Genomic DNA, 23,157 nt, shown 5'->3' on the forward strand with positions numbered 1-23,157 from the left:
ATCGAGAGCATGTCGAACCCACTTTACGTGACGTGCGGGGTGCCAAGAGTTGACGAGATACCTTTATCCCTCACCAGCACCAGCTTGGTCGATCGCAGGCGAACATGTGATTACTGATTGCTGGAGGCATCCCGACCCACCACAACACTGGCTTTACACGACTTCGTTGCATCGCTGGCTTTCCACTAGCGTCCTTGCGACGACCCGTGTCAAGTGGTCGTCAACCTGTGGCCGCGACTCGGGCCCCACCTACATATCTCCTTCAAAGTTTGGGATATCGTGGCCAGCGTCATATCCCACACGCAGTCAGTTGCCATCAGGATTCACACTGTGTACCCACATCCCACCATCACAATCTCCGCCCACTCCGCCCGCGAGAGGTAAAATTACATTGACAGGTGATCAAGCCACCAGCGTACAACACATGCCCAAAGATCGTCGCAAGAGATCAATCATCGAGTTGATGTTTTTTCACGGCTTTGCCCTGCCGCCGCCACTACTCACGTCGCCCCAGCTCACGCTGTGCGACGCCTCGATCCCATCCTCAATCACGTCGTCGTCGTCGTCGTCGGGAGGCGGTGCGCCAACCGTAACGCTCCGCGTAGGGTTGGCAGCCGCCTGGGCCGTGGCCGCCGCCTCGCCCTCCGAATCCTCAGCTACCCGTCCCATTCCGCCGCCGAGCCCGTGACGCGACGTGCGGGCAAAGGTCACGCTCGACTCGGTACCCGAGCCGCCGTTGCCTGATCCTCGTCGGCCCGAGCTTGACCCAGAGCCCCAGTTCGAGCCGTTCCAGCCAGACTCGTCTGTCGTGAAGCTCTGCTGTGCCCACTCGCCGTTCCCGGGCATGGTCTCAACAGTGCGTGCTGACCCCACTGTGACAGTATGAACTGCACTCTCGTACAGCGGGGTTGGGAGAATCTTGAATGACCCATCCGAGCGGGACGGGTCGTTTGCTCGGTTTGTCGACGCGTGGAGCGTCGAGTCGAGGTCGATTTCAACACCAGTTTGCCATTTGGTCAGAGCACGGATGGGGCCAGAGTAGTGCTTTGCGCCGTAGAGCTTCCAGGTGATAAAGCAGAGGATCAGGACGCAGGTGATAACGACAGGTTGCCAGCTCATGTTGGCTGTGGCTTGTTAGCATAGACTTGGCAGCCAAACGGTGAGCCACTCACAAGCCCTGACGGGACTCTTTGGCGGGATGACCTGGACGATGATGACGACAAAGCAGAACACGGCGCCAATGAAGGCAAAAGGCTTGCTCATCTTGCGCATCGACCAAGACGAGCGTCCCTCATTCTGCAAGTCCATGCCCGAGATGAGGTAGAGGAAGACTGGCACAAAGTATCCCAGCATGCTGAGTGATGCCGCTGCCGTCGTGACGACCGAGTACATGACCTGGTAGTTGCCGACAAACAGCAGGCATGAAAAAGGTGCCCACATGGCGACAACGACCCAGTTGGCAAAGGCAGGGTTCTTGCTCGAGTTTGTGCGCTGGATGCGGTCCGAGAAGGGCACGGCGCGGTCACGGGCGAGGGCGAACATGAATCGTGACGAGGCTTGGAGTTGCGCCTGCATCTGCAGACACAATGCGACGATCAGTAAAACACAGATGCCGATTGCGCCGTCCATAGAGATGGCCTTTGCGAGAATGTGGCCAACGGGGAAGGATTGTCCCGAGATGTACTGTGCGTCATCGGGATTGACCGAGATGAACAGCAGGATAATCGAGATGTAGGCCAGCACGTAGGTGAGGATAACCGACACGGTCATGGCGTTGGGCACGTTACGCGACGGGCGCTGTGTTTCCTCGGACATGTGGGCCGACGCATCCGAACCGCTCGCAATAGTCGTGTACTGCCACCCCAGGATGTAAACGAGGCCCCTTGAGTTCCAGCCCGTCGAGTTGTAAAACTTTGTGGAAATCGGCGGCGAGTAGTTGCTGCCAAGAGTGTCAGAGGTATACCCGGTGCCGGGGCCCGTGCATCAACTCACCGTCTGCTGACACCAGTTGCAAGAAGCGAGACGCAGAGCACAACCCACACCGATAACCCGTAGCCGAACGCTACCAGCCAGTAGCGGGGGCTACGACCCATGGTTGTTGCTCCGACCGAGCCCACGACCAGCACGAGCGCGAGGAAGAACAGAACCCCTTGCCATGGCTTTGGAGTAAACTCAAAGGCCAAGCCCATGGTGCCTTCAATAACATTGACCGTCTCCCACGCAAGGAGGATGAGCTTAAACGGGAGTGAGCTTGCGGTGACTTTGGTGGTGATGGGGGTCGGCTGACCCGATCGAAACTCACGTTTGCAATATGTCCGCCAAGAACGATACCACCCATTGCCCATCCCCAGTAGCGTTCGCCGCCGACGCCACCGCGAGCGAGCTTCCATGACCAAGAGGCCATGGCGCCGGCGACGGGGTAGGCGGATGCTAGTTCCGAGAGGGTGAAGACGAGGCAGACGCTGAGGACACCGGATATGGGCCAGGCGACGAGCTAACGGCGTTAAGCAAAATCCCTTTTCCGGACACGTACCATCATTGCTGGTCCACCGTAGCGATAAGAACCTGGGACGGCGAAGATTGTCCCCTGCAGCCGTCAGCGACCAAACACCGTCGTCTTGCCTTGTACTCACCTGTAAACAGCCTATATTAAGCCATGAGATAGCCAAACTAGACCAGAAAGTGTAGTCTCTTCCAAGAACAGCGTCGTATCCTAACTGCTGGAGCCGCTGCGTATCCCGATCGACCTCTTTCGGGGGCTGCGCAGAGCCGCGCCTGAACCGGGAAGTCAGGCGATTCGTACTGCTGGTCGTAGCGTCTGAGATGTAATGTGCCGAGCTCGGCGTTGAGATGATGGATGTGAGGCCCAGGTCCGTGCCTTCACGGGAGAATGTAGAGGAGATGGCAGCGGGTGGTGCGGGGACGGGGCGGTCGCTGCGGGGGATGTAGTCTCCAGTCGACGTCTTGGAGTAGGGTAGGAGACGAATGCGGGACGGGGTCGCCGACTGCTCGGACGTGAGCCCGTCGGCGATTGACGACGGGCGGCGTCGCGACGATGCAGGAGACAGCGTGGGGCCGATGCTGATGTCTGCGTCGTTTCCTGGCTCGTAGAGAATCTCAGCGTCAGACACAGACGCCGACGACATGCCGATGTCGTGATCGGCGCCGTAGCCCGTCGTGGTGCCGCCGACGCGCGACGCCGTGTCGTACGCCGACGGGTCGCACATGGTGTTGTAGGGTGTCGGCGCGCCCATGAAGCTCGCCGTCGACGAGACGGTGGAAGCCTGGGTCATGGTTCCGCCGCTGGATGTGGACGATGTCGACACTGGCGAGATTAGCACGCAACTGGGAGAGCGAGAGCGGTGGGTGGGTGGCTTGCGCCTGGGCCTCCTGTGGGTGCCGAATACCCGAAACCAAAACTCACCCTGCTGCTGTAACTGCTGCTGTGTCGACCTGCTGCTCGCAAGGCCGGATGGGGGCGCGGCCCCCGGCGGCGACGGCATGAGAGATGCGGTCGTGTGCGAGCGCTCGAGTGAGATAGCGGGGGTTTGGTGGTGGTGACTGATTGATCCGGCGCAAGCCGCTATGTGCTCATCGAGGCGGGATGGATGGGGAAAAGGATGGGATGCGAGCTCTCGGTGATCACTCGAGGCGGCTCAAGTAGGTGGCTGCCGAGGGGGTAGCTTGCGATAGCGACGGCGGAAGGGTGGATCGTTAGTCGTGCTTGGCAAGGGATGATGTCTTGGCGGAGTGGGGTGCGCGAGAGGGCCGAGATGGGCGGGGCGAGGCGAGGAGGGTGTGGGTGTGATGATGAAGCAAGGGTCCTGTCTGTAGGTGCCTTTGATGATGCGCGGGGCGGGTGTGATGTGCAGTGTGTGTGGGGGTGTAAATGGCTGATGTGAGCAAGAGATGGCGGTGGAAGTGGGGTCGAGTTGAAAGTGGAACAGAGGTCGCGCCGGTGCAGGAGGAGGAGGAGGAGGCAAATGAGCGACAAGCGATAGGGGGTTGTGGGGGTGGGTGGTGGATCGATTGCCTGTCAGTCAGCCTTGGTGGCCGAGAGAGAGAGGGACGGCGGGCGGTGCGGGCCGTGGCAAAATGTCGTCCAGTCAGGCCGTACAGTCAGGAGATTGTAGTCTCCGTTGGTCGCTGTCGTCTTCGAGATGGTGTCTGTCGAAAGGAATGATCAGACGATGACTTTGAACTCTCCAGTGGCAACAGAGGAATGCAGCCTGCTCTAAAAAGTGCCTGGTCAAAAAAGCCCTCTCAATGATGCCATGCGTTTCTGTCTGTCTGTCTGCTTGCGTTGCGCGCTGCGCGTGCGTGCGTGCGCGCGAGAGCACGACGCTGGGCGGCGACAACGCGGCCGCGGGTGAGGCGGGAGCGGCCGGCGCCTAGCAGCAGCACAGCAGGTGGTGGACTCACAAATTGCGGTCGGTGCGGCGTGGCGACAATGGCGTGCTGGCGGTGGTGGTGGTGGTGGTGCGGCGAGGAGAACAACAGCAGCGGCGACGAACACCCAGTTCATTTTGCCTCGTCGCAAAACCACCTCTGTCCATCTCGCTGCGAGACCTTGGCTTGGCGGACTGCGCGCGCAATGCATGGCATGCTCCGACCAGCGACCTCCCTCTGGCCCGTTCGCCATCGCCGCGCGCCGCCAGCGGCCAGTCGCCGCCGACCGCCGAGCCACAGCGCCGAGCGCACGCAGCCTCGGCGCGCGGTGCCCTAATATGTACACCCAACTACCCTGCGCGCTTGGTTGATTGCCTTCCTGACTCCGCCGACAAGCCCAGACATTGACGACGCCTAGGCCCCCTCTGCCGCCGCTCTTTGCCCTGCATGCTGCCTCCAGACCTCTGGCTCTCGCTCGTTGCCCACATTACAGTCTACTCATTGGTTCATGACCCAAAGACATCCAAAGAGACGCTAGATGCTCGGCGGGCGCGCGGGCCGGCGTAGACTGTGCAAAATGCGGAGGCTAGAGCGAGCGCAGCGCAGCGCAGACAGACAGACGTTGCTCCCCGCCAGAGCCGGCGCACGCACGTCAGCTGCCTGCCAGCGGCGCCCACGCCGCCGCGCCGCCGCCATCTCCTAGCCGAAGTTTGCCGACGCCGTCCCGACGCCATCGGCATTCGATCCACAGCCAGCCCTGTCGCCGCCGCTCACTCGCCCTCAATCACTATCAATGCATGGAGGCGTGACGAGTTCGGCCCCCGCGCCTGTCGCTCGCCGCCGGTTACGGTGCACACCCAGCCGAGAAAGCCTCCCGAGTGCTTATCAGTCGCCCGTTCGTCCGGCCGGTGCTACGTCCCCCTCGGCCCCCGTCCAAGTCGCTCCCGCACGCAAGCTCTGTCTACTGCTCAACCCCAACGACCCCTCCGTCCCCGCCGTGTGCCCACCTCCGCAGCATCGACGACGCCGACGACGACGGCACCGTGGTACTGCGCTCGTGCGGCAGCCCGGCTGTCGAGTGCTTTGGCTGGGGAGCAAAGCTGACGCCTGGTCGTCCTCGTGTCGTGCTGTTGGGAGCAGAAGCGGCGGACTGCTGCTGCTGGTCGCCCCCTCGCCTAGGCAACGACGCGGACCGGTGGAGGTGGTTGTGCGTCGATGGTGCTGGTGTCGTCGGGGCGGTGGATGAAGGCTGCTGTGGCGGGGCCGAGGTCGTCGAGTCGCGGGCCCTCGGCGCAGCCTCGTCCACGTCCATCGGTGTGTGCGTCGACGCCCGCTCGTTCTCACGTCGCTCCTTGGACTGGTGCCGCATGCGCTCGCGCTCACGCTCACGCTCCCGCTCGCGGTGCTCCCGCTCGGCCTGCCGAGCTCGGTGCTCTTCGCCAGGCAGGACCGAGTCGACGCCGGCTTCGTGCTCGCGTCCCTGCCAGTAGGCGAGCAGGCGGTCGCCGTAGCGCTGCATCTCCTCTGGGGGGATCATGAGCGTAAAGTTGTTGAGCAGGAGGAACTGCAGCTCGAGCTGGTTCAACTCGTGTGGTGGCAAGCCGCCGACCTTTGCGTAACGCGAGTTTGTGTAGAAGACGTCTGATATTGGTTAGTCACTGCCTAGCGTCGGGAGAACCTAAATGGTTCGCACTGGGTAACAGCCGAATGGCCACTTCCGCACAAAAAATCACCGCCCCCGTGTCAGTACTCACCCGAGAAGAACTTGCTTGCGACGGTTACACCGGCGATGAGCAGACGATGCACGTTGTACGAGTCGATGGCGAATCCCCTTGGCCCGACGGCGGCGCTGGTCCCGCCCACGCCGCTCGGGGTGCCGAGCTTGCTCATGCGGTCAAAGTAGACCAGGAGGCCGAGGAAGACCTCGTTGGTCGTGGGGCAGTACTTGAGGATACGCAGGAGGTACGCCTCGATCGAGATGGACGGAACGTGGCGCGCGTGAAAGCTGAGAATCGACGACGGATGCGACAGCGACACCTTGCTCGCGGTGAACAGTCTGTCGCCCGCCGCGAGGTCGGGGGGCGGCTCGTCGTGGAACAGCGCCGTCGTCGGGGAGGGGTGCGCGATGCTCGAGCGCGACTGCGCGCTGCCCGTACCCGCCGTGGCCGTCGAGCTGATCTCGTCGTGTTCGTTGGCCGCCTGCGGCTGGGGCTGTGCGCTCTCCGCCGCCGCCGTCTTGTCCTCGCCCTCCTTGTCCTCCTCCTGCTCGGCGCGCAGCTGGTCGTTGGCCGTAGCAATCTGCTGTAACAGGGCTGCGAGGAGGCGGAGCAGCGTCGGGGTCGGGTAGCTCGCGAGGTCGAGATGCGGGCTCGCCTCGCGCGGCGGTGAGCGCCGGTCGAGCGTGGTATCGGGTGAGTGGTTGCGCTGGCGCGGCGTCCGGCTACCGCTCCCGCTCGCGCTGGCACTGGCGTTCTCGCCTTCGCTGGGCCGCCGCTCAAATGCAGAGCGGTACCCCGCTGTCGACGGGCGCCGACGGCTGCTCGGACCGGCGTCAGCCTCGGCGCCGTTCGCTGCTGCTGCTTGTGCTGCGACTAATGATGGCGACGCGGCGGTGAAGACGCCCGTCGCTGCGACGGCAATGTCGGCGGCCAGCTCGGCTCTCGATGCTGACGACATGTGAGGGATGCCTGGGTCTAGAGTCTAGTAACGACGAGGCTGGGGACTTGCGAAAGGAACCCCGGGAACGGCGGGTGAAGGCGCGAGCGATAGCGTGTTTGATGTCTAGGAGGTGCTACAGTTGGACAGAGTGAGCGAGTGCTGTCGCTGCGGGTAGTGCGTGTGTGCTTGCTTGTGTGTGTGATGTGAGATGTGTGCGATGTGATGAGAGTGTGTGTGCTGTGCAGTATAGTTATTAACCAGAGTATAGGAGAGATGATGCGACTTGTAGATTGTCGATGCCGGATGGTGAAGCCGGTGGTGGTGGTGGTTGGGGGGCAGCAAGCCAGGGAAGGTGGTGCTGCATGGCAGTGTTGTGTTGCCGCCGCCGTCGCCGCTGCCTCGCCGCGCGCGCGCAGTGGCTCGCCAAGTCATGAACGTGTGTGTGTGGCCGTGTGGCCACCCAACAACGGGGTACCCGGAATCAAATTCCTTGTCTTCCCTGTCTTCCTTTTGACCCACCACATGCAGCATGGCATGCCATCCATCCACGAGCAGCCTAATCCTAATCAATAGATTCCAATGATGTCACTGAGAAGGAAAAAAATACAAAGCTAATCAACTCGCCGCCCAATGGCTGGCCTATGGCGACGCAATCCAACTCTCGCGCCCAGTCATGTCGGCCTCGGTGCGCGTACACGCCTGCCACACGAGCCACAGGTTGCCCTTGGGCATGTCGGCGCGCACGACCTCGTCAAAGCCCCACTTGTTGGCTAGCGCCGTCACAGAGTGCGGGGTGCGCAGCCCGAGCGAAGGGTGCGTCGCCTTGATGTGCTCGGCGTCAAACTGTGCCATGGCGTCAGCTGTGTTCAGGAGGTCGGTCGGGCGCGTAGGGCCACGATCGTCATGCCAATGCAGACACCGTGGCATCATTCGCATACCCTGCTGCACACAGCATGCCGCCGGCTACCGCGCACAGACCCCGCCACAACACATCTACCCACCTTCTTGTCCGCCTCGGACCGGAAGCTGCCGTCGTCGTTGAGATATGCGCCGTACGCCGCGATCCAGCCGCACGGCCCGAGGAGCTTGCGTCCGCCAGGAGTCAGAGGCGAGAGGTTACGGAACACGTCCTCTGCCGCGCCTTCAGGCATACAGTGGACGAGGTTGACTGGGAGTGGGTCAGCCAACGCCTTCCATCCTGCCGGGAAACTTACGCATCACGACGCCATCGTACCCCTCGCCCGTGTGACCACGGAGCAGCTCCCAGTCCTCGTCAACAGCGACGTCGAGCTGTGCCGGCCGTCTGAGATTCGGGGGAAAGTCCGCGCCCGACCCAACGCCAGCCGCCTCGGTCGCGTCGCGCACCGTGCCGGTAAACTCGACGTCGGGCCAAGTGGCCGCATACGCGCGGATGTGCTCGTAGGGGTACGACGCGAGCTCGAGCACGCGCCGCGCTGGTGTCGATGGCGGGAGGCAGGGGCGCGGGTTGGGCTGGTGCGGGGTCTCGGGGTCGGCTGCTGGGGCTGCAGCGGGCGGGGGCTTGATCAGCGGCGCGAGGGCTTCGAGGACGGGCTCGAGGTTGCGCGCGGCGGAGCCTGGGTGGGGTCAGCAAGTGTTGAAGAGAGGCCGCGCGTACCCTTCTGACTGATGACGGAGGGGTAGGACATTGTGCTGGCCGCGTGGAGGCTGCGAAGTGGGAGATGAGTGAGTCGCTGAATTGTGTTGAGGTCGAGGTCGTGTGGTCGGTGTGTGAGGGGCGGGGGACAGGTGTTGGAAATTGTCTTGCGGGGGGAGGGCGATAGGCCAGACAGAGTGGTACTGCCCTCGCTGATGGGAACACGGAGTCCTTTTATCCTCGCGCCGCTGACGCCCACAGCAAGGACTCTTGGTCAATGAGATGAGGAACGCGGTATGAGATGTCGCCGAGGTTCGGGTGGGCGGCAACATTGACCGACAGCATGTTGCGTCGTTGGGCCGTTACGTCACCGACAACAACTTGTCCAAGACCCGAAAGCGTGATTGTTGAACCCTCGACCCACCCAATCTCCGCAGTCGAATCAGCGTCCAAACTGCCTTGACGGCCGTACAGGCAACATCTAGGGACGGGTTCGGGCCACAGAGTATCTTGACCCTGGTCCACTGCGGCCGTACACCACAACCGGCCCGAACGCATCAGCAACAACAACGACCGGTACACTGTGTGCACAGGGCCCGCCACACCCCGCGGCACACTCCGCGCGACACTTGCCGCTCTATCACGTATGCATGCCAATCGTGAACATCCATCATCCATTCGTCTATGCTTACACGGCCGCGACAATCGCCTCGGCAGAGTTGAGCGCCGCAACCATCTTGACACACTCTCGCCTCCGGGCAACGACATCGGGCGACTCCTTGAGCAGCTCGTCCAGAACATCGGGCTTGTACAGCTGCTCGAGCAGCTCCCGTTGGAGGTTCTCCTTGGCAAAGTTGACCAGGTTGAGGGTGATTGCCTTGGGGACCATGTCGATGAGGGTGATCTTTGTAATGCTCATGTACGAGTTGATGAGCAGCTTGATCACCTCGGTCTCCATCAGCTCGCGGTCGCTCAGCTGAGCCACGGGCTTGATCATCGAGGGAGGCGCCTCCATTGCCGCGGCACCCTTGCGCTTTGGCGCCTTGTCCTTGGCAAAAAACGAGCCAAAGAAGCTCTCCTGGTTGTTCTTGGTCTCAAAGTCGAGGTCCTTGTGAGCCTGAGGGGGCTTCTTGGGGTCAATCTTCTCGGGAGGCTTGTTGGCGTTGAGGCGCTCCTGGACAATGGCCATGGCCTTGTGGCCGTTGAGGAAGTCGGGGTGTGTCGTGTTGATGTAGCATGCCTCCATCGAGACCATGTCAGACACGAGCTTGTTGGTGGGCGTCATGCAGCTCTTGAAGAAGTTGATGACGACGAGGTTAAAGCGGTCCTTGAGCTCGGGGTAGCGCTTGAAGGTGGAGGTCTTGGTGAGCAGCTGGCCGAGAATGCGAATCAGCTCGTCGTAGACGAGGGCGACACAGCGGAGCGAGGGGTCCTCGAGACGGCGGATCTGCTGCTTGACAATGATCTCAAAGGCACCAGTGCCGACGAACAGCGAGGGGGTCGAACCCGACGAGTTGTACAGAATCGTGCGAATGTCACCGTCCTTGACCTGGTCGAAGGGGTCGATGCTCTTGACACCGTTGTTGTACAGCTCGTGGAAGACGAACGAGATACGGGCACCGCCGGACAGCTCGTTGAGAGAGACGTCGTTGTTGTTACCGTCAATCGACGAGCGGAACTCGTTGCAGAACTCGGTGATGGTCGACAGGACAACGCTGCCGGGGTTGGTCTCGCCGAGCGCACCACCAAGCGACGCCAGCTCGGTCTGGTACTTGATGAGCTGCTGGCTGATACGCGCCTTGATGTCGGGGAGCGTGTTGCGAATGTGGTGCATGAGGATGATGTTGAGCTTGCGAGCGAGCCAAGGGGTACCACAGTACTGGGCCTTGCTGGCGTAGCTGGGGTGGTTCTCAAAGAACTTCTTCTCGTTCTCGAGGGCCGAGGCGATCGACTTTGACTGGTCAATGTCGCGCTGACCACGGTTGACGACGGGGACGTAGCCGAGGCGGAGGGGAATGACACGGCCAGCAAGAATGTCGACAACGTCGGTTCCCTGGTCCATCAAGTCGACCTTGGTGAGGACACCAATGGTGCGCGTTCCCTCAGGGTCGACCTCGCGGGCGAGCTTGAGACCGTCCGAGTTGGCCAAGTCGGTGTTGGCGGCGGTAACGGCGAGGATGATGGCGTTGGGCTTGGAGATGTAGCGGAAGAGCATGTCGCGGATCTGCTTCTCAATGTCACGGGGCTGGTCGCCAACGGGCACCTTGGTCAGACCGGGCAAGTCGACCAGGGTGAGGGTGAGGACGTTGGGCGAGAAGATGCGGAGGTTGATGGGGTTGGGCGAGATGCCTGCGGGGGTTAGCGACTGCGCAAGTTCACGCCCTCATCACCACTCACCAGCGTTCTTGCCGGTCATCTTCTCAGTGTCCCTCACAATCTCGTCGCGGATCTTACCAAAGTCGTGGAACTTTTGGCCGGGGAGATGGAGGAACTCTCCCCACTCGTCGGGGTTGTTCTCATTGATCCTAAGCTTAGAAAGGGCCTCCTCTGGGTATGGGTCAGTCTCGCTGGAGTCGGTGATGCTCACCCGGCTTGTCGCCGTCTTTCTTTGTCTCACTATCATCCTTCTTCTCTCCCTCCTTGTTGTCGCCGTTGGCCGCCCTGGACGTCGCGGGGCGGTTGATCAGTTGGAGAACCTGCGCGTGTGAGTAAGTTGATCGATGAAAGTTCGGTCGTAGCTCACCAATGGACGACGGGTGACGATACCGGTACCACGGGGCAGGAAGTCGCGGCCGACAATGTTCTATGACGTTAGCTGTGATGACTGGGCGGCGCTCACCTCGAGAACGGACGACTTGCCACTCGACTGCGAGCCGATGACAGTGATCTGAGGCAGATCCTGTAGATGGTTAGAATCTGCTTGCACACCTTGCCTCCCATCAACCTACGATGTTGTTCTGGACACCGATCGACGCAAAGACGTCCTGGAGCTGTGCAAGGTGTCAGCTGAGCTCCGCTTCGGCGCCGCGGCACAGACCTTGTTGACAAGGTTGATGAGTTGCTGGTCCATCTTGGGCGGTCTAGCTGTCCCGTACTGCTCGTGATGTTGCTGGAGGGTTGTCAGCACTAGTTGCGTGGAATGTCGTGGGGTGTGACGATATGAAGGGGGTCGTGCGCTCGGCGATGGGGGTGGGGCTCGGAGTGCAGCTCTCAAGCAGACGTACTAAGGGTATAGGGCCGTCAAGCTGTCGTTGATTGCGTTGTTGGCTGTATTAAATGGAGCAAGGTTGTGGTTGATGAGCCGGTTGATGGGTCGAGAAGGAAGTTGAGCGATGGAGTAGAGCTGGCAACGTCGAAACGACCATGGCCCTTGTCGCCGTGGACACGCCGCCGCCACCCACGACGCGCAACTCTGGTGACCTGACGGAACAAATTACTACAAGTGGAAATTCCTCCACCAACCAGCGTCATGGTCTGGTCGTCCACCGTGGAGGCGACACCAGCAACCTCCACTTGCATTTCCACCTTCCTCGACACCACCGACTTGCAACACAAACACCCACCCCGCACCATGCCCTACATCTCCACCGAGGCGCTCGTCGGCGCCGCGCTGGTGGTGGTCCTCGCCTTTGGGTACCAGCTCATGCCCAAGGCGACCGACGCAGCAGGCGGCAGCGCCAGCGGCAGCGGCAAGAAGAAGAACAAAAAGTCGAAAAGGAAGGCGGCGGGTAAGAGCGGTGCAGGCAACGGCAACAGTGACGACGCGCCCTCGGCAGCCATTAGCGAGGTCGAGTCGGACGCGCCAGCCAAGCCGAAGAAGGGCAAAAGCAAGGGTGCAGCGGCGAAGGCCACGCCAGCGCCGGTGACGGCGCCGGCGCCAGCTGCCGTGGCCGTCGACAGCGCACGCGACCAGCCCAAGGCTGCCCCCGCGTCCTTTGCCGCCGCGGCTGGCGGCTCCAGTACCCCGTCGACGCCGGTCAAGCCCAAGACGCTCGCTGAGAAGCTCGTGCCCAAGCCGCGCAAGACCAAGGTCGACGAGTGAGTGGAGCGCTGTGAGCCGAACTAACGATGACAGCATGCTCGAGCCCGAGGACCGCGCTCCGCAGCTCGCGCGCGTGATGAAGATCACGTCGGCGTCGTCCCCGGCGGCCAGGCCGGAGCCGGTGCGCCGCCTGTCTGCGGCGGAGAAGGTGCCGAACTTTGAGGAGGACTACACCGAGTCGACGAGCGACTCGGACGACGAGGCGCCGGCGCCGCGTGTGCAGGAGGACGCGTGGAACGTCGTCGCGTCGAAGAAGAGTACGCCGGTGTGTTGGGTTGTGTTCTGACGTCCCGCCAGAGCCGGTCTCGGTGTCGATTGGCGGCGCACCCAAGGTGTACAAGCACAGCGCGGACACGTCGGACGGGCTCACCAAGATCCAGCGCAAGAATGCCAAGAAGGCCGACGCGAAGAAGGTGCAAAAGGCCGCCGAGGAGGCCGACCGTCTCCGCCGCCTCGCGCAGCACAAGAAGACGCTCGAGCGGTGAGTAGTAGCACCGAGGGGTCAGCTGACGGTGAAAGCGAGCGCATCAACGAGATTTACCAGATTAACAAGAAGGTCGAGCGTACGAACGGCAAGGTGTTGTCTGGCGGGCAGAAGGCGACGATTGAGAACGGTGCGCTGGTGTGGGATTAGTCGCGGAGGCGGCGGTGGCGGCGGTGGCGGTGGTGGCGGTGAACGACCGAGTAATAGTCACCGAACACGTAGCAGTAGTAGCAGCAGCATAGCAAGCCCCACATCCATGTAGAATGCATTGTGATCACGATTCGGTCGAAGAGTTGGTGCCAAGGCGGCCTTGGGGCGGCAAGTGACGGCATAGCCGGCCTCCACATGAGCAGCAACATCATCTCACTATCTCACTCCTCTCCATCGATAATGACAGCAGCAACACCAGCGCTCTCCCTCAGCGCAGCACAGGAAGGCCACCTGCGGACGCATCTCGACGCCGAGCTGGCGCATCTGGAGCGAGACGGCAAGAAGCAGTGCGTTGTGCTCCCCCTCCCTCCCTCTCTCCTTCCTCCTCTTCCCCCGGCCCCCGCTCACACCACAGCGCGCTCCACTCCCTCACGGCGACGCTGGACCGCCTCAACCCCCTCCTCGAAGGCATCCTCTCCATCCCCGCCCCGGACCCGTGGGGGTCCATGCGCACGAGCTACCTGCTCAACCTGACGCCCGCCGCGGTGGGGTATCTCATCTCGCTACCGCTCATCCCGCTTGCCGGCGAGCCGGGCGTGAGCGACGAGGACGCCGCGGCGTGCGCTATGCGCTGTCTGCTCGACTTTGTCGCGCTGCTCGAGAGGGGATGGGTCGCGGCGCTGCGCGGCGAAGGCTGGGCCGAGGGCGGCGGAGGCGTGGCTGTCGAGGGAGGTGCAGTCCCGGACCAGACGGCGCGCGTGCGCCTCCGCAGCATTGTAGGGTTGGGCAGGGAGAAAATGCTCGCCTGGGCCAGGCCGTACGGCGAGTTCCGCGGCCTCGTCCTCGGCCCCGAGGGCGTCGAGGGCGAGTTCATCCCCGAGGAAGAGGAGAGCGGGTGGGAGGCAGAGGTTGTGCACATGTGGGACAAGATCATCGCCGCCCTCGACGCGCTCGCGGGCGACGAGGTCGGCACACCATATGAATAGATACATGCTGCTGCTGCTAGCCAAGCTACTAGAACACATCGTCGTCCAGCGCCGCGCGCTCCTCCTTCTTGCGCTGCAGGTACGCCCCGAGGTCGAGCCATGCGCCTCCGGCGCGTACCATGCTCTTGATCTTCTTGCCTCCCGAGCGCGAGGCGAGCTCGAGCAGCTTTACGCTCGTGGTACGCTCGCCTGCGCCAAACAGGAACTCACCGGTCCACGGCTCGTCCTTGTTTTTCAGTTGTCCGCGCCGCAGCGGCTGGTCGATGCGCGCGACAATGATCCCCGGCTGCACGGCGTCGAGCACCTTCTGCACCTCCTGGTCCAGGAGGTCGTACTTGCTCGGCACGAACGGGCGGTACGTTGCTCCCGACACGCTGTGCGAGCCATTCGAATGCTGTGACAGGCGCGACGAGGGGCGTGTGGGCGTTGGCGCCGGTGAGGCATTCCGGAAGGCCGAGGGGGGTGGCGCCCGGCCCAAGCTCGCGCCGAGCGATGGCCGTGGGGCTGAAACGGACCGCACAGACCCGGGCATGGCGGGTACAGGCGGTGGCGCCGGCATGCTCTTGCGCGGCGTCTTGAACTCGGGTGACGAGACCCACGGGCTTACAGGCCTGCGCACTGACGGTACCGGCGGTACCGACCCTTGCGAGCTGCTGCTCGGGCGCCGGATGGTGGGCGGAGGGGTCTGATGTGGGGGAATGTTGAACGGCCGTGTGGACATGTTCCATCGCGGGCGTTCGGGTGGAGACATTGTGTTCAGCGACGAGCCCAACGACGGCCGCGATTGACTGCGCCGCAAAGTCTTGGCCGCGCTGGGCGTGATGGATCCAGGCCGGGACGCGGACGGTGGGCCGAGCCTCGACGAGCCGTGATACCCCGGCGCAGGGGATGATGCGCCCGCGCTGAGCACCCGCTGCAGTGGAACACCCATGCCCACGTTCATCTTGGGCGGCTCCAACTTGGCCACCGGAGTCATCTTTGGTGAGGTGAGGAACAAATGGTCGTCGTCGAGCTCCTCCAGTTGCTCATGGTGCTGCTCGTCGTGGTCGTGCTGCGACAAGCACAGTGCCACCTTGGCGTCGAGCTGCACGAGTTGCTTTTGCAGCGTCGCCCATCTCGTCGTCATGTCGTTCAATCGCCGCAGGGCCTCGCCGTTCTTGACCGACCGATCGGCAACACTCTTCTCCATCATCCTGAGAATCTTGTTGACACTCGGGACGTAGGTTCTGCGGCGGCGTCAGCGAGCGACTCTAAGCCGCCATGACCACCACGTACGACTTCAGCCGACCATGCGCCACGGCCATGCTTCGCAACCGCTCCATGCTCAGCCGGTCGTCCGCCGCATTCTGGGGCACGATGCCCAAGCTCGAGAAGATGCGACCGACGTATGACTTGAGAGTCAGCGCACGCCAAGCAAGAGCACATACTGTGAGGTCGACCAGACTTGTCTGCAGAGGATCCATCATACCTTCGGCCTGCTCGGCCGTACTAGCGGAACCTGTCAGCGTGTGCCTTGCCGTAGACTACCCGCATGTCGTAACTTACGTCCTGAAACGGACCAGCCATGGGTCCTCTTGCAGCTCTTGCTTAACGAGGTAGTGCTGCGCGGTGGCCTTTGCCCAGTCGGCGCGAAGAGCAGTGAGTAGGTCGGGAACCTCTGCATCGCTGCCGATGAGATCCACGGCGGCGATTCTGGGCGTGAGATTGTCCACAGCGGCGTCAGCTTCGGACAGAAGCGTGTCGAGGCGTGCCGCGTGTGCCGAGCGTGCAGACGGCGAATGGCGCAGCTCCTCAATCTCTGCTCTTGTCAGCGGTCGTCCGCCGCCTAGCATTTACCATAGATCTTGTCCAGCAGCGTTGCCACCTCGGCCTGGAGGTTGTCGATCTCGAGCATCAGAGTCCTGGTCCGTGTGAGCGCTGCTCGGGCCACACATGAACCTACGTAAACTCCAGTGTACCTCGTGGGCGGCTTCCCGAGCCTTCTCGGCTGCGCCGGAGTGGGGAGCGAGGCGGCCGGTTAGGCGTCGTCGAGGAAGAGCCTTCAGACTGGATCAGGGACGCGACCGAGGAGATCGAGGCGTGGCTTGTGTGCTGCCGGGGCGGTGCGGGCGGCGGCGAGGACGTCGACGACGTGTCGGTGAGGATGGCGAGCTTGGCTGACATGGGGGAGCGCTTGAGCTCGTCGTCGTCGAGCGACAGGTTGATGACCTGCTCCGCGAGCGCCGCGGTCGGCGCAGCCATGGTGGAGCGCGGCAAGGGGAAGGCTTAGCGAAGGGCGGCGCGGTAGGATCGTTGCCGCTGAACCGGGTGGCAGTGGTGCGGTGTTGAGGGGCAATTCACGCGGTTCGCGTCCGCATTCGCCGACCTTTTGTGGAGCTGTCAAGTCTTTGCTCTGTCGTCGTTGTCGTTGAGAGGAAGGAGTAAGAGACGCGCGCAAAAGATATTGAGGAAGTAGGATTGTTGGCAAGGGTTGATCCTTCACCCGTGAGTTCGAACACAGGGGCTTGTTAGTTGGGACAAGGGACCGGCACTCAGGCACGGTAAACAGGGATTTGGCGGCGGTGGTCTGGTCTAGACGCGTCAAACCTAGTTGGAGAGTATAGGTGGGTGGTAGAGCATGATGAGTTTGAACGCGAAGACGCCAAAGTCGAGCAAGAGACGAAATGAGTGGAAGTGAGCTGCGAGATGTGTCTCTTATGGAAGATCAACTTGTACATTGCTGCTGCGGCTTGTCGTCTGCGGCTGTTCATGATACACACGCGCCGCCGCCGCCTGAAATCCACAGCCGCCCTCACCACACACCGCGCAGGCTGCGCGCCGCACGTCGGACGCCGTGCAACAACAGCAAGCCAGTCGGGCTAGGTCGAGTCACGTGATGTGCAATTACGTGGATTTGTCATACCCCCAAGTCGTAGCCTGATTAATATAGCCCCGAGGCTCAGCCATGGCTTGTCGCGGAACCAAATCTGACCGCCAGGGGGTCAGCCAAGGCCAATGACGCGAAGATGCACAAGCGGCGCACTGCGGCACTGACGCCACGGCACGCAGGAGCATCAGCCAGGCGGCAGGCAGCGGCGACGGCGGCGGCCTAGCATCTGGCTGGTGGCCTGGTGGCCCACTGTACGCGCTGGCTGGCTTGCTTGCAGTTGCAGCCAAGGAAGGCACACACCAGGTGCTACCACTTGTAGCAGTCCTGCGCCAAAAGTCAACCTACCCCTGCCGCCCCCGCTCTCCTCCCCCCCCGCCCGGCCCGCCTGCCTTCCCCCCCCCTCCCCACCCACCCCCCTTGCTGCAAGCGGCGGCATCCCCATCGTCACCAGGATCATCCATCGTCACTGGCTGCTGGGCTGGGCCGGCTGCCGCCTTGTGCCCCCCTCTCACATCCACCTCCTGAATGCATCCACCTCCTCCTAGGTCACACCCACACTCCATCATCACATCTCTCTCACCTCCCCTTCTCCACAGACAATCAGTCGGGCTGCACAACCGCCTAACCCACAGATCGTCGCACACGCTCTACCGGGCCACTTTGCCGACACCCCCACCGGCAGTCCCAATCTTCGTCCTCCCCCCCCCCTCCCACACTTGCGACTCCGCCCACCGCCATCTCGCGGCGCTCGCTCAATTGTAACCCATCGCCCAACCCCTCCTTCCTCGTCTTCCTTCCTTTGCCAGCCCTAGACAGCTTCTAGGCCAGCACATCTCTCGCACGCCACAACCAGTCTGAATTGGAACCCACGTTACCCTAGCTAGCCAGCCAGTCCTGCTTCACCCAAAGCTAGCTGGCACTGCGACGAATACCCGGAATCCACTTCATCGTCACATCTCACCCGCCCACCCTCAACCTCTCTCATCCTAGCAACCATGTCTGCTGGATCAAACCCACAGTACAACTCGATCCTCAACGACCTCAACCGCGACGTATCGCGCGAAAGTCCAAAGGACATTCTTCAGTTCTGCGCAGACTGGTTCCAAGATCGCCTCCGGGAAGAGGTGGGTGGTCATCTAGCCGGTCCTAGCCGCACACGTCACTGACACGCTCTCTCAGAGGTCTGGTTCAAAGAACCAGGCTACCTCGCCATCATCGAAGGGCCCTGGCAAGCTCGACACTACGGGCGCATCGTCATCGTTCGGCCAGTGGCAGTCGTCGGGAGAGCTGTCGCCCGGTGAGCGCGGCCCAGATGACCGTTCGCCCTTCGGCGGGCCAAAGGCCGGAGCAGCTCTAGCTGCTGGCGCTGGTGGCGCTGCGGCGGTTGGTGCCGCTTCTCTCTTCTCGTCGTCGTTTGGTGGTTCGGCTAGGAACGCTCCCCCGCCTACAGATGACGCCGACCCCTTCGACACGAGCGCCCCCGCTCCCGCCTCGGGTGGACCCTTTGGCAACTCTGCGTTCGGCGCTTCGCCCTTCGGTGCTCCTTCGAACTCTCACGTGGGCAACAACACGTCTCACGACGATGAGGATGACCAGGACGAGCCCGAGCCTGTGATCCCCTCATACGCGCTCGGCCGTCGTACCTCGGTCTCTGCCGAGTCGCTTCAGCCCAAGACCCGCTCGTTTGACCCCAGCGCCAACGCGTTCATCTCTGAGGAGGACGAGGAGACCCCAGACGCCAACAACAATGACATGCCTGTCTTCCCCAAGACCGAGGAGCAGCTGAGACGTATCCGCGGCGCCATCAAGCCCAACTTCCTGTTCAGGAACCTCGATGAGGAGCAGGAGGCTGACGTCCTCGCCGCCATGAAGGAGGTTACCGTTGCGCCTGGCGAGACTGTCATTGAGCAGGGCGCTTCTGGTGACTACTTCTACGTCGTCGAGTCGGGCGAGCTGGACATTTTCGTCAAGCGCGACGGCCAGGTGCTCGAGCCTGAGAAGGGCGACCGTGCCGACCTCGGCAAGAAGGTCGCTACCAGCAAGGAGGGTGGCTCGTTTGGTGAACTCGCCCTCATGCACAAGTGAGTGGGGTGGGGCGGACTTGACAGCATAGCATCTGTTCTAGCTCTGCCCTCATGCCGCGAGCCTCCACGTTACTGACATTCCCAGCGCCCCTCGTGCCGCCTCGATCGTGGCCATCTCGCCTAGCACCCTCTGGGCCCTTGACCGTGTGTCGTTCCGCACCATTCTGCTCGACCACACTTCGCGCAAGCGCAGACTGTATGAGTCGTTCCTGTCGACTGTCGCCATCCTCACTTCGCTCCAGCCTTCGGAGAGAGCCAAGATTGCCGATGTCCTCGAGTCGCGTACCTTTGAGGCTGGCCAGGACATCATCAAGGAGGGCGAGGCTGGTGATGACTTCTTCCTCATCGAGAGCGGCTCGGCCGTTGCCATCAAGAACATCGATGGCAAGGAGACTGTCGTCAAGAAGTATGCCAAGGGCGACTACTTTGGAGGTGGGTGTCCCTACAATGCCGCAGGTGATCGCAGCCACTAACCCTCGCGCAGAGTTGGCGCTCCTCAACCGCCAGGCCCGTGCCGCAACTGTCCGCGCCTCGGAGAAGCTGCGTGTTGCCGCCCTAGGCGAGCAGGCATTCACCCGTCTCCTCGGCCCCGCCAAGGACATCATGGCACGCAGCGCCGGCGAGCGTTACGGCTATGCCGTGGGCCGATAAGGGTAGATTCAAAGGCAGTGTAGTAGGATTACACTTAAGGGAAACATTCTCTTCGGAGCAGCAGTTGGAAGAAGAAGCATGTAACAATGAAACCTGCAGCGCGGCGTGGTGGGCGAGAGGCTGCTGTTGATGAAGAGACTCGTCGCACGATCAATGAGCGTCATGTCCAACCAAATGCTCCCGCTGCGGGGCCCGATTCTCAACGTCTCGCGACGTGCCAGCTATTCTAACGCGTCCGCAACGCAACCGTTCCCATCATCCCACAATAATACAACATGTACTCGCTCCTCAAAGGCCTACACGACTACCTGACAAGGAAGGACGAGTACTCGGTGGTCATCATCGGGCTGGACAATGTGGGTAGTGCGGCGCGGGATGTATCTGACGGACGTGCAGGCAGGGAAGACGGTGCGTGCAGCGACGATTGGGGGTATTGCCATGGTGACGTGGGGCCAAGGGCCACTGACACACGCCTAGACGGCACTGGAGAAGATCAAGACGCTGTACAACCCCACTCCTGGGCTACCGCCTGACCGTATCGGCCCGACGATTGGACAGAACAGTGAGTCGGGAGCGGGTTGGAGGGCGCACAGGACCGAAGGAGACGGAGCGGCCGAGGTCCCACCGGCAAGCTGCAGGACGACATACATGATATCTCCAGCGCGCTTTTCTTGGACAGGAAGAGCCAGCTTTCTTGTAAGCCTGCGATCTGGCAGGACTCGTTTGATCCAGGGCAGCGGCAGCAGCGGCTTGCCCTTCCCCTGGATGGAGCTCGCCTGGGCCGTGGATGGTGGCCACGAAGCCGAACCAGCCTGCTGGAAGCCGTTGAAGCTGCTCGTCTCGCTGAGGTGGAGGAACGATGCTGGCAGAGGGAAAGGAGAGGCTAAAGGAAGGGAGCGCGAGTGCGAGGGGGAGGGAGAGACGTCTGGCAGAGCAAGCCCTACTGAGCCCAGGCCATAACGAAGCAGCTGACACTAACCACACCCCTCGCAGTCGGCAAAATCTCCCTCCCCTCAACCACACTCCACTTCTTCGACCTCGGCGGGCAGCGCGACATCCGGTCCATCTGGCCAAAGTACTACGACGAGTGCCATGCCGTCGTGTTTGTGCTCGACGCTTCGGACCAGGCTCGGTTGAGCGAGACGTGGGAGGTGTTTGGTGAGTGGCCTGGTGTGGTGGTTAGGTTTTGGTCTGGTGTGGGGTTTGGGGTCTGGTGTGGGTTTGGATCTGGTGTGGAGCTTGGGTCTGGGTCTGGAGAGGGGCGGTGAACGGAGGAAAGGAGGGACACGATGGAGCAGGCAGCGGGGCGGAAGACGCCGTGAGCGACAGTTTGCAAGCTGCTTTGCCATCATTTTCGGCCTCCGCTTCGCCCGACGCCGACACTGGGGTTGTTAGTCTGTCGCTTGACGCGCTTTGTCTGGCGTCAAGCAACAAGCTGGAGAACGACGCGGCAGGCTGGAGAACGACGCAGCAGGTGGAGAAGACTCGACAAGTTCGAGAAGAGGCAGCCTGCTGGAGGAGCGGGATGGAAAGTGGGAGGGCGAAAGCGGCTCCCCGTGTCGCTTTCTGCACCTACGGAAGAGAGCCGCTTTCGCCCCCGTATCGCTTTCTGCACCTACAGGGGCCGGCTCGGGGAGTTGGCGGCGCGAACGGACCGCCTCTCTCTTGGTGTCTGCGTATAGGAGCCGGTTGGGGGAGGTGATGGGGCGAAGGGGCCGTCTGCCTCTTGCCGTCTGCGTCTGGAGGAGCCGGTTGGGGGGTTGGCGGGGCCAAGGGGCCGTCTGCCTCTCGCCGTCTGCGCCTTGTGACGGCCGCCTACGTTGATGGCGAGTAGTAGATTCCTCTACTTCCGCCTCGTTCAAGCTCTACGAGACTGGATTCAAGCGGCAACTGGACGACGAGACGCGACAGTCTCCCGCGCGCCGTTTGGCCCTGCTTGCATTGATGATGCCTGGTGCCACACGATCGCTCTACTTCTGCTCGTTCAGGCCCCACTGGTTGTGGTGCAAGCAGTAGAACGGAGGGCGTTGTGGCAGGCGGGATAGCAACTGGTGAAGAAGCGGCGGTCGCCGCCGAATGCGCGGGGCGACCTGAACAGAGGCAATTTGATTGCCTCTCGCTGGAGTTGAGAGCTTCCACTTTCGTTGCTTGCTTTTGTTGATCGGGCTCTCCTTGTGTGCTGCTGTTACCTCGGGCTCGAGAAGGACACCTCGCCGGATCCACTCAATGCGCAGACCCACTCAATGCGCAGAGCCTTAGCCGGCTGCTGGACTGTTTGTCCGGTTGCCGCCCCTCAATTTAGTCATGATTTGTTCATTGACTGAGGGTGTCAATACAGTCCTGCCGTGTTATGCCGTGGCAGAGCACCGACGGGACTGACTTTTTGAGTCGCGTTGGTATCCGCCATGCGCCACGCGCGGCATCATCACGACACTTCCCACTGATAACCTCCGACATCATCCCGCTGACTGTCGGTCCAGACGAAGTCATCAACTCGCCGCGTCTACTGCACTTGCCCTTGCTCCTTCTCGCCAACAAGCAGGACAAGACGTCGTCTCTCTCCGTCGCCGAGATCCGAGAGTCGTTTGACGCGTGGCAGCGATCACGACCACAGGCAGAAGAGGAGGCTGAACCAGAGTCCCCCACCGACGAGACAGGTGGAAGCCGCTTCGTCGCTGCTGGGATCGACGCCGAGGCCAAGGCGGAGCGGATGGCCAGCCTTGACGTCATGGGCGTGTCGGCACTAGAAGGGTTAGTGTCGCGCAAGTGACAGCAGGATCTCAATTGAAACGCTGACCGGCTTGTAGCACGGGAATACGGGAAGCTGTCAATTGGCTATACATCCGGGTTCAGAACTCTCGTCAAGTGTGAGTTGGTGTGGTTACGGCGGGGCCGAACTCGCTCGGGAGGTCTCTGGTCGCCCCAGTTGGCTCCCAGCATACCTCGTTAGCTGATAATCTCGGCAGAAACGACCGATTCTAGGCGATATAGACGGACTGGTGATTGTTGTAGAACAAAACCGTGACGAGACAATAGTTTAATCACCGCGTCGTGTGTTCTAAGATGCCGCTGCGTGGTCGATGTGATGGGCCGCCAAGCGGACGGGATGCAGTCTGCATCGACGTGAGCCGGCGGCGGGTTCAGGAAAAAGGAGGACGACAGGGGCCAAAGGCATGGGTGCTGCCGTACGCGAGGCGGCGACGAGGGTGGCAACAGACAAGACGAGCCC

At 62.0% G+C, this 23,157-nt stretch overlaps 7 protein-coding genes across 8 annotated transcripts; 2 read left to right on the forward strand and 5 right to left on the reverse strand.

Annotated features, from left to right (window-relative positions):
• Positions 1-374: 374 nt before the first annotated feature.
• SPBC15C4.04c_0 (putative amino-acid permeasec) lies at positions 375-4,211 on the reverse strand. The gene is made up of 7 exons (XM_062769585.1): positions 3,425-4,211; positions 2,634-3,325; positions 2,534-2,587; positions 2,303-2,494; positions 1,993-2,234; positions 1,173-1,939; positions 375-1,124 (listed from the first exon to the last, which is right to left on the reverse strand). Exons 1-7 carry the CDS (start codon positions 3,501-3,503, stop codon positions 472-474), a joined length of 2,679 nt encoding a protein of 892 aa, XP_062625569.1. The 5' UTR covers positions 3,504-4,211; the 3' UTR covers positions 375-471.
• An 876-nt stretch (positions 4,212-5,087) lies between these two features.
• On the reverse strand, positions 5,088-7,343 carry PCL7 (PHO85 cyclin-7). Its single transcript, XM_062769586.1, has 2 exons — positions 6,144-7,343; positions 5,088-6,030 (listed from the first exon to the last, which is right to left on the reverse strand). Exons 1-2 carry the CDS (start codon positions 7,063-7,065, stop codon positions 5,351-5,353), a joined length of 1,602 nt encoding a protein of 533 aa, XP_062625570.1. The 5' UTR covers positions 7,066-7,343; the 3' UTR covers positions 5,088-5,350.
• Positions 7,344-7,570: 227 nt separating this feature from the next.
• On the reverse strand, positions 7,571-8,941 carry METTL26 (Methyltransferase-like 26). The gene is made up of 4 exons (XM_062769587.1): positions 8,684-8,941; positions 8,262-8,642; positions 8,049-8,215; positions 7,571-7,890 (listed from the first exon to the last, which is right to left on the reverse strand). Exons 1-4 carry the CDS (start codon positions 8,712-8,714, stop codon positions 7,687-7,689), a joined length of 783 nt encoding a protein of 260 aa, XP_062625571.1. The 5' UTR covers positions 8,715-8,941; the 3' UTR covers positions 7,571-7,686.
• A 353-nt stretch (positions 8,942-9,294) lies between these two features.
• Positions 9,295-11,992, reverse strand: vps1 (Vacuolar protein sorting-associated protein 1). Its single transcript, XM_062769588.1, has 8 exons — positions 11,887-11,992; positions 11,700-11,771; positions 11,611-11,652; positions 11,502-11,561; positions 11,406-11,465; positions 11,250-11,358; positions 11,060-11,209; positions 9,295-11,011 (listed from the first exon to the last, which is right to left on the reverse strand). Exons 2-8 carry the CDS (start codon positions 11,730-11,732, stop codon positions 9,351-9,353), a joined length of 2,115 nt encoding a protein of 704 aa, XP_062625572.1. The 5' UTR covers positions 11,733-11,771; positions 11,887-11,992; the 3' UTR covers positions 9,295-9,350.
• Positions 11,993-12,193: 201 nt separating this feature from the next.
• Positions 12,194-14,324, forward strand: LOC62_02G003065 (uncharacterized protein; the record flags this gene model as incomplete). The annotated part of the gene is made up of 6 exons (XM_062769589.1): positions 12,194-12,700; positions 12,738-12,961; positions 13,002-13,185; positions 13,224-13,318; positions 13,616-13,685; positions 13,754-14,324. Exons 1-6 carry the CDS (start codon positions 12,234-12,236, stop codon positions 14,322-14,324), a joined length of 1,611 nt encoding a protein of 536 aa, XP_062625573.1. The 5' UTR covers positions 12,194-12,233.
• LOC62_02G003066 (uncharacterized protein) lies at positions 14,313-16,751 on the reverse strand. 2 transcript variants are annotated; one of them, XM_062769590.1, is made up of 6 exons: positions 16,267-16,751; positions 16,161-16,225; positions 15,870-16,122; positions 15,752-15,812; positions 15,600-15,715; positions 14,313-15,550 (listed from the first exon to the last, which is right to left on the reverse strand). In XM_062769590.1, exons 1-6 carry the CDS (start codon positions 16,563-16,565, stop codon positions 14,353-14,355), a joined length of 1,992 nt encoding a protein of 663 aa, XP_062625574.1. In that variant the 5' UTR covers positions 16,566-16,751; the 3' UTR covers positions 14,313-14,352. The 2 variants fall into 2 exon arrangements, with proteins under 2 accessions (XP_062625574.1, XP_062625575.1); XM_062769591.1 differs by having other exon boundaries at positions 15,600-15,812.
• A 994-nt stretch (positions 16,752-17,745) lies between these two features.
• On the forward strand, positions 17,746-22,925 carry PKAR (cAMP-dependent protein kinase regulatory subunit). Its single transcript, XM_062769592.1, has 10 exons — positions 17,746-18,317; positions 18,373-19,274; positions 19,363-19,709; positions 19,762-19,916; positions 20,249-20,284; positions 20,406-20,490; positions 20,922-21,086; positions 22,409-22,679; positions 22,736-22,795; positions 22,895-22,925. Exons 1-10 carry the CDS (start codon positions 18,189-18,191, stop codon positions 22,908-22,910), a joined length of 2,166 nt encoding a protein of 721 aa, XP_062625576.1. The 5' UTR covers positions 17,746-18,188; the 3' UTR covers positions 22,911-22,925.
• Positions 22,926-23,157: the final 232 nt, after the last annotated feature.

This window comes from Vanrija pseudolonga, chromosome 2, assembly GCF_020906515.1.
Source record: "Vanrija pseudolonga chromosome 2, complete sequence".
Classification (NCBI taxonomy): Eukaryota; Fungi; Basidiomycota; class Tremellomycetes; order Trichosporonales; family Trichosporonaceae; genus Vanrija; species Vanrija pseudolonga.

What these genes read in the sequence shown, in the direction of transcription:
- SPBC15C4.04c_0 (XM_062769585.1), bottom strand. Translation starts at nt 3,503, where the DNA reads ATGCCGTCGCCGCCGGGGGCCGCGCCCCCATCCGGCCTTGCGAGCAGC. An exon ending in GCAACTGGTGTCAGCAGACG is followed by an intron (nt 1,940 to 1,992) that starts GTGAGTTGATGC and finishes CACTCTTGGCAG; the next exon opens with CAACTACTCGCCGCCGATTT. An exon ending in AAAGAGTCCCGTCAGGGCTT is followed by an intron (nt 1,125 to 1,172) that starts GTGAGTGGCTCA and finishes AACAAGCCACAG; the next exon opens with CCAACATGAGCTGGCAACCT.
- LOC62_02G003066 (XM_062769591.1), bottom strand. Translation starts at nt 16,565, where the DNA reads ATGGCTGCGCCGACCGCGGCGCTCGCGGAGCAGGTCATCAACCTGTCG. An exon ending in TGGCTGGTCCGTTTCAGGAC is followed by an intron (nt 15,813 to 15,869) that starts GTAAGTTACGAC and finishes AGGTTCCGCTAG; the next exon opens with TACGGCCGAGCAGGCCGAAG. An exon ending in GCGCATGGTCGGCTGAAGTC is followed by an intron (nt 15,551 to 15,599) that starts GTACGTGGTGGT and finishes ACGCCGCCGCAG; the next exon opens with AACCTACGTCCCGAGTGTCA.
- METTL26 (XM_062769587.1), bottom strand. Translation starts at nt 8,714, where the DNA reads ATGTCCTACCCCTCCGTCATCAGTCAGAAGG. An exon ending in CTCCGTCATCAGTCAGAAGG is followed by an intron (nt 8,643 to 8,683) that starts GTACGCGCGGCC and finishes GACCCCACCCAG; the next exon opens with GCTCCGCCGCGCGCAACCTC. An exon ending in GGTCCGAGGCGGACAAGAAG is followed by an intron (nt 7,891 to 8,048) that starts GTGGGTAGATGT and finishes GCCATGGCACAG; the next exon opens with TTTGACGCCGAGCACATCAA.
- PCL7 (XM_062769586.1), bottom strand. Translation starts at nt 7,065, where the DNA reads ATGTCGTCAGCATCGAGAGCCGAGCTGGCCGCCGACATTGCCGTCGCA. An exon ending in CGCAAGCAAGTTCTTCTCGG is followed by an intron (nt 6,031 to 6,143) that starts GTGAGTACTGAC and finishes AACCAATATCAG; the next exon opens with ACGTCTTCTACACAAACTCG.
- vps1 (XM_062769588.1), bottom strand. Translation starts at nt 11,732, where the DNA reads ATGGACCAGCAACTCATCAACCTTGTCAACAAG. An exon ending in TCATCAACCTTGTCAACAAG is followed by an intron (nt 11,653 to 11,699) that starts GTCTGTGCCGCG and finishes CACCTTGCACAG; the next exon opens with CTCCAGGACGTCTTTGCGTC. An exon ending in GAAAGACGGCGACAAGCCGG is followed by an intron (nt 11,210 to 11,249) that starts GTGAGCATCACC and finishes ACCCATACCCAG; the next exon opens with AGGAGGCCCTTTCTAAGCTT.
- PKAR (XM_062769592.1), top strand. Translation starts at nt 18,189, where the DNA reads ATGTCTGCTGGATCAAACCCACAGTACAACTCGATCCTCAACGACCTC. An exon ending in AAGATCGCCTCCGGGAAGAG is followed by an intron (nt 18,318 to 18,372) that starts GTGGGTGGTCAT and finishes ACGCTCTCTCAG; the next exon opens with AGGTCTGGTTCAAAGAACCA. An exon ending in GCGAGCGTTACGGCTATGCC is followed by an intron (nt 19,917 to 20,248) that starts GTGGGCCGATAA and finishes CTGACAAGGAAG; the next exon opens with GACGAGTACTCGGTGGTCAT.